Source organism: Eleutherodactylus coqui, chromosome 4, assembly GCF_035609145.1.
Source record: "Eleutherodactylus coqui strain aEleCoq1 chromosome 4, aEleCoq1.hap1, whole genome shotgun sequence".
NCBI classification, from domain to species: Eukaryota; Metazoa; Chordata; class Amphibia; order Anura; family Eleutherodactylidae; genus Eleutherodactylus; species Eleutherodactylus coqui.
In genome coordinates, this window is record NC_089840.1 from 46,751,853 (window position 1) to 46,764,534 (window position 12,682).

Consider the following 12,682-nt stretch of genomic DNA (forward strand, 5'->3'; position numbering starts at 1 on the left):
GTAACGAATCCCATTGACTACAATGGGAGACTCGAGCATTTTTGTATGTGGGACGCTGGGTGCCTAGCTTTTTTTTTTTTTTTTTTTTTCTAGGTCTCCCCCCTCAAAAAATTAGCGAATGACGCGTGCTACAGCAGGGAGGAGCCAAAAACTGGGGCGGGGTCGAACACAGCTTGATGCTCGTTCAAGTAACGAGCGCCATCGAGTACACCAATATTCGAACGAGCATCAAGCTCGGCAGAGTATGTTCGCTCAACTCTAGTTATTAACCCTTTCCAATCCACTGTCTGACGTCTAAGGACATGCTGATTGAAGGCTGTACAGCTCCGATGTCGGAAGACGTCCGGCAGGGTATTCTTACTGTAGATTACTGGCCACTCTGTTGTCGGAGGCCTCTCCGGCATGTCACATATTGCAGTACTGGCTCTAGCCAGCAGATGGCGCCATTGTATAATGGCAGAAAGAGTAAGCCCCCTAGGAAACCCTGAATCCAAAATTGGATTGCAAAGGGTTAAAAGTCGAAAACTCACGACTCCCCATGTAATTTTTGTTTCGAACGGCAACCAATCACAGCTCCCCTTTCACTTCTTATGCTGTTAAGGTAAAATGAAAGCTGCACTGTGATTGGTTGCTAGGGGCAACACAGATTTTCTTTTGGACAGCTTCCATAACAGTGCGGTGCTCGGCTCATTTCTGTGGCCCACTTTGTATAGTCACTTTCCAGGACTGCTATTCCTTAGATCTTTTTGAAAGCCCAATTTTCAATAACCAATCCTTGCGCTTACAGCGCCGTGCTACGCACTGGTATTACCTTGTAAAATCTAGTGATCAGCTCACGGCGGAAGTATTGTGGGACGGACAGCAATGGAAGCCGTCCGTGCTATTTTACGCACAAATTAGAACATGCTGTGATTTATTTATTTTTTGATTTTTTGATTTTTTTTTTTTTGATTTCACGGTTTGTACTATGTTGGTTAAATAATGTACGAACATTTTTACTTTGGTCATTACAAATGTGGAGATACCAAATCTGTGGTGGTGTTTTGGGGTTTCTACATACTAAGCGGGGAATGGTGGGGTTTTAACGTTATTATATATATATTTTTTTTAACTTTTGTCCCACTAGGGGACTTAAATTTCACCACTTTTGCATTGTTTTTTTTTTTTAATGCACTGCTATACTTCAGTATAGCAGTGTATTATAAAGCCTGTGAAGGCCACCGGACCTGGCAGATCCGGATGCAATCTTCAAGCCTCTGGGTACCATAGCAACCCATTGGCACCCCACATTCACATTGCAGGGATCCGATGGGTAACAGAGGGAGCCCGCTCTGTCTTTCTGCCACTTACATGTGCACTCTCATTGACCGTGAGATATAAAGGGTTCAACAGCGGGGATCAGAGGTTTCTTTGGGCCCTGCTGTAAAAGCAAGTGCCAGGCTGTCATCCAACAGCTGGGCACCTGCTCCTCCTGGCAAGGGTGACCCGTGCCAGGTTTCTGATGCAGCTCTGTAAAAGCTGTCTTCTGCAATATAAATCCCCTTAACAGCCACAGTCAAAAGCCATGTGGGTGATCATTAAGGGGTTAAGTAACCTTATGGATCCTTTTGACTGTGGCAGTAGGTGCAAGTTCTTCACAGGAATGGAGATTAATTCATATTTATATGGTGAGCTCAGGACTAGTGATTGTAATGTACTACGCCTCCTGTGTAAATATTTGTAGTGCGGTCTATGGCTTTCTTATGTGTTACAGATACGTTCTGGGTATAAAGTTCACTTTTGCCTTTTGTAGATTAATGTATTCTGATTGTGACACCACAATTGAAATTCTGGGTCAGTCATTTGTGATGCCAAGAACTCGCCCTGCGGTGCCCATCAACAAGAACATATTAGTGAATTAAACCTATGAAAGTTGTCGGCGCACTTTTGGTTGTGACCGGAGTGTAAGACATGATGTAACTCAAAACAGGGAAAGCAGACTAATTAAAGAGTTGCTCACCATAATAGTTGGGTTTAGCTGGTGAGCCGTGTCTTACAAAGATAGTTACAGAATGTAAATATAACTTGGATAGACTTATAAATCAAACTTCTAACAGTCGCTCATCACCCAGACAACGGAACAGCAAGCGCGAGTCTGCGGTACCTTCACACAGTCGAAATCTCAATAGTAAATCCTATATTCTAGACCACACATGTCAAAGACAAGGCCCGCGGGCCGAATCCGGACCGCCACCTCATTTTGGGTTGCTGCACGGCTACATATCAGGCCTTTAACTCACCCACCCGTTCCGGAGGCAGTGCAGAGTCTGCGACCACAAGAACCCCCCCTCTCCATCCTGTACGTGACACCGGATCGGAGATACCAGCTGGATGCTGGAAGTATGGATGCTGCATGGCCAAAGGACAATAGGGAGGTTGCTATCACTACCGGACCACTATAGAGGTTAGCTATTACTACTTGGTCCGATAAAGGAAATGCTATCACTACTGGGGCCTCTATGGGGACACTGTCATTACTGGGGCCACTATGGGAGGTCACTATTACGATACAGTCTTACAATTACAATCGGCCCTTCGAAGGCAACCATAAGGCTGATTTTTACACTGGTGATAAAATTGCGCAATGCAATAGTGAGTAAAAGCGCAGAATTATAAAACCAATAATTTTCAATGGTTTCCTTCACATTTGCGATTTTTTTTTTTTTTTTTTTTTTTTTTTTCTTCTTCTTCTCCTCTCCCCCCCCCCCCCCCTCCTCAAATTACCCATATTTCGCTATGAAGCCTCCTTTTTATCGTATTACAAACTTGAGATTTTCGCACGATGTGTTTTTAACATCAGAAAGTCCTTTTGGCTTTCGTCACTGAAGAAGAAGCGAAGTTCGTTCGGAAACCTTTAAGTAGACTTAACTGGACTGCAAAAGGTTATGTAACTTGTACCCATCGTATTCTTGTTTGTTGGGGGGGGGGGGGGGCTGGAACTGTTCGAACACAGCAGAAACGTCTTGATACAAATGCATATGTGCATGGAACTACAAGTCTCAGCCAGCCTGCTTATGGGATACCCCCATGTACAATCTACTATTCCTGCTCTACAGGTAGGGCGTAGGTTCCCAGCAGGGCCACGACTTTAAGAAGCCGGAGTGCAGGAAATCATAATGCTCACTGATTCTATGTCTTAGGGTGCGTTCACACGAGCGCATAAACGGCGCGTTTTTGCGCCCAATCGTATATACGTGACCATCTGAGGCGTTGGTTTTGAATGTATTCGTTCGCACGGGCGATTTTACGGCGCATAAAAACGGTGACCCGGAAAAAAACGGAACATACGCGACCGAAAAACGTGCCAACGCATATTCGATGGGCGAAAAGATAGTTTGCAAAGTAGGAACAAACGATAATACGCTTTCTAGCTCTGGTCATGATCGCCGAAAAACGTTCTTTCCGGCGATTATACGCTGCGCACGTGCGAACGTAAATACGCCTACGCTCATGTGAACGCACCCTAAAAGAGTGAGGAGGTGCCGCCGTCTCAAAGAGGCGGTAAGTGCCGGATTCCGGCGTGTAAACGCTCAGAAGGATTAGCTCATTTATGAAGTGCTGGGTGTTTCCCAGTGACTTTCTGTAATGAAGGAACTCCTCACGGGTGCAGACCTGTTGTGGGTGATCATCAGAACTCGGAGCACCGTATAAGGAATAGCGGTTCCTGTACATTAACTATATTATAGTTTGTCGTATTATGTGTTTCCGCGAGAGCCCCGCCGTTTATCTAATTATAGTTGTTTTAATTGGATTTTATGGTTTGTAATTAAATTGTGGTTTTTATCTAAATATGATGGAATGAACTGACAATGAATTTCGAACACACCAGTCCTGGAGTATAGGGTTTACTATACTGATGATGAGAGAAGGAAAAGCCAAAATAATGGATATTTTGCCATTTTTAAAGGCAATGTGTCATTAGAAAATGACCTTTTATATAACTCACGTTTTTGTGTTGAATATATTTTTATACTTTTGGTGATTTAATTTTTTTTATTTTTTTTTTAAACTTTTGATCATATTCTGTATTTAAGGGAAAAAATGCATAAAATCCTGCATTTTTTTCCACTGACCACAGAGCCTAATACTATTCTGTAACTTCCTGATCTGTAGAGAAGACTTTTGCAGCCGTCTTACTAACCTCACAGGCAGGATTACACTGAGAGGTGACACCTATATGTAGATAACACAGGATTAGAGATGAGCGAGCATACTCGCTAAGGGCAATTGCTCGAGCGAGCATTGCCCTTAGTGAGTACCTGCCCGCTCGAGAGAAAAGGTTCAGGTGCTGGCGCGGGGGAGCGGTGAGTTGTGGCAGTCAGCATGGGGGAGCGGGGGGGGGGGGGGGGGGGGGAGGGAGAGAGACCTCCCCTCCGTTCCTCCCCGCAGCTCCCTCCCAAACCTTTTCTCTCAAGCGGGCAGGTACTCGCTAAGGGCAATGCTCGCTCAAGCCATTGCCCTTAGCGAGTATGCTCGCTCATCACTACACAGGATCCACCCTTCACAATAGGTACAAGCTGTGATCATCTTCTCCCCTCCCTGCAAAATATAGCCTCTGAAGAAGTTCAGAACATCTCCCATACAAGTCAGTGGGTTCCTCCTGTCCATTGTGTGAATGGCCCATGAAGCTGCTGTAAAGCATATCTCTAAATTCTCTTAATGCTGTTAAATGTAGCTCAGGCAAGATAGCCGCCCTCATAGTCGTGTATAAAGAACAGAATTTTTAAAAATCTTCCATCGGAAAATAAAATAAATTAGAAAAATCTAAAATCTTACACTATTTGTTTTTAATTAAAGGAGATGTCCCGAGGCAGCAAGTGGGTCTATACACTTCTGTATGGCCATAATAATGCACTTTGTAATGTACATTGTGCATTAATTATGAGCCATACAGAAGTTATAAAAAGTTTTATACTTACCTGCTCCGTTGCTGGCGTCCTCGTCTCCATGGTGCCGACTAATTTTCGCCCTCCGATGGCCAAATTAGCCGCGCTTGCGCAGTCCGGGTCTTCTCCTCTTCTCTATGGGGCTCCGTGTAGCTCCGTGTAGCTCCGCCCCGTCACGTGCCGATTCCAGCCAATCAGGAGGCTGGAATCGGCAATGGACCGCACAGAAGCCCTGCGGTCCATGAAGACAGAGGATCCCGGCGGCCATCTTCAGCAGGTGAGTATGAAGACGCCGGACCGCCGGGATTCAGGTAAGCGCTGTGCGGGTGGTTTTTTTAACCCCTGCATCGGGGTTGTCTCGCGCCGAACGGGGGGGGGGGTTTAAAAAAAAAAAAACCCGTTTCGGCGCGGGACATCTCCTTTAATACAAAACAAATGTTGGTGATCTAGTCCCTTAAATCAGGGGTCCCCAACTCCAGTCCTCAGGGACCACCAACAGGTCATGTTTTCAGGATATCCTGTGGTAAGAACACCTGTGGCAATGTCTGAGGCACCGACAATAATTACATCACCTGTGCAACACTGAGGAAATCCTGAAAACATGACCTGTTGGCGGTCCCTGAGGACTGGGGAACACTGCCTTAAATGGTCGGTAACTTGACCCAAATGCTTTGGCATTTTGGTTACTTTTGGATGGTACAACAGGGAAGTATTAAAGGGGTTGTCTCGCGAAAGCAAGTGGGGTTCAGCAATTCTGTATGGCCATATTAATGCACTTTGTAATATACATCGTGCATTAAATATGAGCCATACAGAAGTTATTCACTTACCTTCCCTGCGCTGGCGTCCCCGTCTCCATGGCTCCGTCTAACTTCAGCGTCTAATCGCCCGATTAGACGCGCTTGCGCAGAAGGGTCTTCTGCCTTCGGCTCAGTCCGGCAGCAGTGGCGTTCTGGCTCCGCCCCCTTCTACGCGTCATCGCGTAGCTCCACCGCGTCACGTGTGCCGATTCCAGCCAATAAGGAGGCTTGAATCGGCACACGTGACAGGGCGGAGCTACGCGATGACGCGTAGAAGGGGGCGGAGCCAGAACGCCGCTCGTGCCGAGACCCAAGAGAAGGGAGAAGACCCTTCTGCGCAACGCTGAAATTAGACGGCACCATGAAGACGAGGATGCCAGCAACGGAGCAGGTAAGTGAATAACTTCTGTATGGCTCATATTTAATGCACGATGTATATTACAAAGTGCATTAATATGGCCATACAGAAGTGTATAACCCCACTTGCTGCCGCGGGACAACCCCTTTAAGGCTCTTTTCACACCTTGCTTTTTAATCCCGGTTTCTGTTTTCTATGCAGAAAACTGTATAATGGCCGAAAACTGAACAGAACATCTTAGTTTTTCAAGTTTTTATGTACAAGCTGGAAACTTGGGATAGAGGCGACACTGCAGAAAAAAAGCGGCTTCTGAAAAGAGCCTAACAGAAAAAAGGCAGAATTCTGAATGCAACTTTAGATGTGACTGGAGTAAGAGATCAGTGTAAGGTCGTTTTTACAAAGTGACTTAATATGTTGATGTTATGTGTTTGCAATGTCTACATTTTTTCTCTTTTAGATACATTTTTATATTTTAGCTGTCTGTGTGTACTGCATGCAGTTTGTTGATAGTTTTCTCATTTTCAGGACATGTCCCCGGAGTAGGTCTGGCCCGTTCTCTATCTCCACCTGCATCTAGTCTTGGAAGGATGCCTGTACGTCCTGTTGGATTCTTTCCCAGCTTTGAAACATTCCAAGTCCACCAAATCCTTAACACGTGAGGCGAGGGCAGCCGGCACAATGTTCCTGGGCCGGATAGACAAGCGGTGTTTCTTCATGTGTTTAGCCGCCTCTCAGGTGCTCTTTATTTTGCTGCTATACCGTCGTGAAGCCTCCAGTTTGTTTCACGGAATATTTGGAACCAATCCTGAATGGGATTATTCGAAAACCCAAGATGTCTACACCAACCTGAGCTTATTCATTCCGGACTCCGGCGCAGTGAAGACTCAATACTGCCCAATCAAGTCTCCAGTACTTGGTAGGTATTTCCTGTAGACTTCTTGTTACAAAATCTATAAATCCTCTAAAGACAAATTAAGTTCAATATACTGTAGAAGTGTCCATGCAAGTACTATGGTGCCCATTCTGGTTCTGCAAAGCGTCTCTGGCAATTTGTGCTGGTGGGCTGAGAAACTGATGTATGGGAAGATCTGGCTCATAATTGGCATCTCAATTCATCCCAACGGTTTTGGATGGGATTCGGGTCCGGACTCTGCAGCCACTTGAGTTCCTCCACCAAACTTATCGCACTATGGGAAACCTATACCAAGGCCGGCACTTCCAACGCTGGTCTTGGTATAATTGACCCCAGCACACAATGCACTTAATACATATCTTTATATATTAGGCTTATCTCGGCACCACCTCAAAAATGTACGCCAGGTCTGACCTGGCTTACATCTATGCCAGTTTCTGTCTTAAATCTGTTGGTCTGGGGTGGCCGCACCAGGACGGGAATGGAGTCCTGCTGGAGCAGTAAAGGGCCTCACCCCAAGCTGGAAGCTACAGTTGTAAGAAAGGACTTTGTATTCCGTTAACATTACCCTTCATTGGAAATAAGGGGGCAAATCTAGAGGACAGTCTCAACCATTACCCCTCCTGCACAACCTTTTACATCCGGCACTGCACATTAGGTAGCGTTCTCCGGGCATCAGTCAAATCCATAATTATCCATCAGACTGCTAGGTATTGAAAAGGGATTCATCCCTCCAGTGACAAAGTGCTTTACACCACTCCAGCAGCTACTTGGCATTGTGCATGGTGATCTTAGGCTCGTATGCAGTCGCTCCACCATCAAAACCCATTTCATAATGTTATTCCTGGCTTGCACAGACACGTGATACGCGGTGAATGGAGTCAATAGACTTTCATTGATCCATGCACACCGGAGCGTACAGACTGCGTGTAGATGAGCAAGAGAAATACATCACAGCATGCTCTATTTCTCTGCGTACCTCGCAGCATCAACTCTATACATTTTGTATGGGCGATGTATAAAACGCTGTCCATAAATGATACAATTCATATGGTCAGCGTTTTCATGTGTGTCCCCACTCTGAAACAGAGCTGGGATTATTTATTTTTTTTAAAGTCACTGCGCGTGTGATACGTGGGCATGCTCTGTGCCATACGCAGCCATATGCAGTTTCTGCCGTATGGTTGAAAAATGGTTGAAATACAGCTAGTAGACCAGCAACGTTTTACGCATACGCCCGAGGGCATGAGCCCTAACACGGAGCACAAATACACCTGTGGAAATGAGCCCTAAAGGTGTTCTTACACGCTGCACACGCAGGAGGAGGTACACTGATTACAGCCGGCGGATGAACGTCTCGTAGTCACTGACACATCCGGCTGCCAACTGCAATTAGTGGAAACACACAGCGTGTAACAGCACCCTCAGGGCTCCTTCACACTGCCAATCGTCGCAATATCTCAATTTTGCTCATGAGACGTCTGAGCGCCAGCGATCCTTTTTCTTGCAAAAACATCGCTGCCGCTTGCGTTTTTCTCACAATAGACAATACATTTCTGATGTTTAAAAACGCATCGCACGAAAATTGCAAGTTCGTGCATTGTGATGTGATAAAAAGGAGGCTCCATGGGGAGATTAAAAAAAAATGGCAAAATCCAGAAAGATAGGACAGGCCAGAAAGATAGGACATCACATGAGAAAAACCTTACAATGGGAATGAAACCATCAAGAATCATTGGTTTCAGGATTCTGAGTTTTGACTCGCTCTCGCATCACGCGATTTTCTCGCAAGTGTGAAGGCACCCCTAGGCCCCTCTTACACAGTCGGCAAAATGCTGTGATTTTGATTGCTGTGTTTTGCTGTGATTTTACTGTTTTCAGATGCAGGTCATTGTGTGCGACAGCGGTTTTTAACGCATCCTTGTGATGGATAATGAAAACGCGACAAAATAGAGTAGACTATAGGACATTCAAAACGTCACAGTAATCGCGGTAAAAAAAAAGCGCAAGTGGGAGAGCAGCTTTAGGGCTTCTTCACACGGGTTTTTTTATGCACATTTGCGTGCACGCTTTAGTCCTGTGTTTTTGTGGAACAAGCAATGGTTTTTTGCGCACATATCGGCGTATTTTACTGTGCCCATTTCGCCCGAAGACATGCTCATTTGCGCGGGGCATACAAGATCCTCCCCTTGAAATGGCTAATTAGTTCCAGATGTGTCCTTTAAACGCAGAATTATGAAACCAATGATTTTCAATGGTTTCCTTCACATTTGCGATGGTTTCACTCCTGCGATGTTGCGTGGAAAAAGAATCGCTGCATGCCCTATTTTTCTGCGTTTTTGCTTTTTTCCATCTCCCATGTTTCTCTACGGATCCTCCTTTTTATCGCATCGCAAAGCACGAACTTGTGATTTTCGTGCGATGCGTTTTAAACCTTGGAAAGTCCTAAAGAATTGCGTGAGAAATTTGCAAGCGTCAGCGATTGTTTTTGCAAGAATAAGCATCACTGACGCTCAAAAGATAAGGCAAAAAAGACACGATTTGCCGCGATTTTCTCGCCAGTGTGACCTAAGGCTGCTATTAAATGGCAGTGGATTTCCCCTGCAAAATGCAGCCAGAGAAGCGCTGATTGCAATCAAGGCTTGAATTCATAATCATTGAACTGAGAAGTTCACCTTCGGGCTGCAATTGGCGTCGCTGTGTATTTATTTTGCTGGGGAGAAACGCACATGTAATAACATCCTGAGGGCTCCTTCACACTGGCAAAATCACAACTTTTTTTCCCGCGACTTTGGAGTGTGAGCACTGCTTTTTCTTGCAAAAATATCACTGCCTCTTGCGTTTTTTTTTATCTCTCTGTGCATTTTTTTCCCCTGCGTGATTTTGCTGAACTTATTTGCGCAAATGTTAATAGGACTCTAATGTTAAAAACGCATTGCACAAAAATCTCAAGTTCGTGCTTTGCGATGCGATAAAAAGGAGGCTCCATATGGAAACATGGGAAATTTAAAATAACACCCCGAAACGCAGAAAGATAGGACATGCCGGATTTTTTTTTTTCCTCGCAACATCGCATGAGTGAAAACGTTGCAAATGTGAAGGAAACCATTGAAAATCATTGGTTTCATTATTCTGTGCTTTCATTCACTCTCGCATTGCGCAAAAATTGCATGATTTTATCTGGACACAGTATTCCAGATGAAGTCTGACTATGGAAGAGTAGAGGGGGATAATGACCTCACGTGATCTAGACTCTGTGCTTCTCTTAATACATCCCAGAATTGTGTTTGCCTTTTTGGCTGCTGCATCACATTGTTGACTCATGTTCAGTCTATGATCTATTAGTATACCCAAGTCTTTTTCACATGTGCTGCTGCTTAGCTCAATTCCTCCCATTCTATATGTGCTTTTTACATTTTTCTTGCCCAGATGTAGGACTTTGCATTTCTCCTTGTTAAATACCATTTTGTTAGTCGGTGCCCACTGTGCAAGCTTTTCTAGATCTTTTTGAATACTCTCTCTTCCCTAGTGTTAGCTATCCCTCCTAGCTTTGTGTCGTTGGCAAATTTGATCAGTTTCCCATCACATCACTCTTTCAAATCATTTATAAAAATGTTGAACAACACTGGGCCTAGAACAGAGCCTTGTGGTACCCCACTTGATACATTCTTCCACTTGGATGTGCAGCCATTTATGACCACTCTTTGAGTATGATCACTCAGCCAGTTGTGAATCCACCTAACAGTTGCCTTGTCAATCCCATATTTGGTAATTTTTTTTCAATTAGTATGGTATGAGGTACTTGGTCAAATGCTTTACTAAAGTGAAGATATAATATATCCACTAATATATAATATGTCCCTGATCAACGCAGTGGGTGATTCTGTCATAGAAGAAAATTAGATTCATCTGGCATGACTTGTTTGTTACAAACCCATGCTGGCTCTGGTTACTTACTCCATTCCTATCCAAATACTTCCATACATGCTGTTTAATAAGTTGTTCAAAGATCTTTCCCGTTATGAAAGTCAGGCTCACAGGACTGTAGCTTCCTGGATCCACCTTCTTACCTTTTTTTTTTTTTTTGAAGATAGGGCTATAATTTGCCATTTTCCAATCTTCTGGGACTTCTTCTGTTCTCCAGGGAATTTTCAAAGATTATGGCAAATGGTCCAGCAATTACCTCCGCTGCTTCCTTTAGTATCCTAGAATGTAATTAATCTGGACCTTGAGACTTGAATTCATTTAAGTTAGCTAAGTGTTCCCTCACCATCTCTCTGCTTACAGATAGCCTGCATTCCTTTATTCCGCCAATAGCACAGGGAAGATCAGTTGACGTCCAATCTACTCTCTGAGAGAAAAAAGATACAAAATAGGAATTTAAAAGTTCGGCCTTCTTAACATCATTCTTAACCCCTTAACGACCAGCCCATAGTGTTTTTACCTCCTCAGCAAGTGGGCTTTATTCTCTGAGGACGTAAAAACATGCGTCCTGCAGAGAATAGAGCCCCGTTGGGCTGAGGACGTGACAGCTCCATGCTATCGGTGCCCGTAGGTAGCCGACAGCATCGAGCTGTCATCCCGGGCAGCGGGGACCCCCCCCCGGCATTGCAATCGGCGCTATCCAATCGATAGCGCCGATCGCAAAAAAAGTAAATAAAAGGGCCCCAAAAGTTATTCAGCTCCCCTGATGGATCAGAACCATCAGGGGAGCTGAAAATTCTCACCTGTCTTGTCGGCAGTGTCCCCCGGAGATCTGGTCCTCCCGGACCCGCCGGCGGCCTTCTGCGCATGCGCGCCAGATGATTACGTCACGGGCATGCGCAGAAGCCGGGGAGCCCCCGGCAAATTCAAAACCTCCTGGCTCCCGGCTCCTGAAGGTAGCCGGGAACCAGGAGGTGTTACTGGTGGCCGCGGTTAGCGGTCCCTGGGCCCGCGATCGCCGCTATCCATCGAATAGCGGCGATCGCGAAAAAGTTTGGAAAGTTTTAAAAAAGTGCTAGTTTCACCTCCCCTTATGGATCGGATCCATGAGGGGAGGTGAAAATACTCACCTAAGTCGTCCCCGATGTCCCGGGTGCCCCGAATCCCCGTCTGCGCATGCGCGCCCGATGATTGACATCGGGCGCGTGCACAGAGGGGCTCGAGCCCCGGGAAATTTAAAATTCCTCTGCTCCAGGCTGCCATGTGTAGCCTGGAACAGAGGGATGTCACTGGAGACATGATCACTGTCATCCAGTGGATGACAGTGATCATGTATAGTAAAAAAAAAAGTGTGAAAAAGTAAAAAAAAAAAAAAAGTTTAAAAAGTGTACGTTTCATCTCCCCTTACGGATCATATCCGTGAGGGAGGATCAAAGTACGCACATAAGGCCCCTAGATTTATCCGCGGACCTTACCCCAGCTTCTGCGCACACGCCCGTCGCCAAAATGGCGGACGCATGCGCAAAAGCTGTGGATTGCCAGGATAATTGAAAATCTCCCTGCTCCTGGCTACAAAACTGAGCCAAGAGCCCGGGGATTTCACGGCGGGCCACGGTGAGCGGTTCCTGATCACGTGTTCGCCGTTATCCAATGGATAATGGCGATCACGTAAAAGTTTTTAAAAAAAATTTGAAGTTTCATCTCCCCTCACCGATGCGATCGATGAGAGGAGATGAAACTTTTTACCGGAGGCCTCCGTATT

General features: G+C 45.4%; 1 protein-coding gene across 5 annotated transcripts in view; it reads left to right on the plus strand.

The window, feature by feature from the left end:
* LOC136625280 (beta-1,4-galactosyltransferase 3-like) overlaps nt 1-12,682 on the plus strand; it is a 58,663-nt gene that overhangs the window by 13,183 nt on the left and 32,798 nt on the right. For 4 of the 5 annotated variants that reach the window (XM_066599353.1, XM_066599355.1, XM_066599357.1 and 1 more), the window contains exon 2: nt 6,609-6,999. In XM_066599353.1, coding sequence (XP_066455450.1) covers nt 6,762-6,999 — 238 coding nt within the window. In that variant the 5' untranslated portion in view covers nt 6,609-6,761. Of the gene's footprint in view, nt 1-6,284; nt 6,466-6,608; nt 7,000-12,682 lie in introns of all 5 variants that reach the window. The other variant, XM_066599354.1, reaches the window with a different exon arrangement.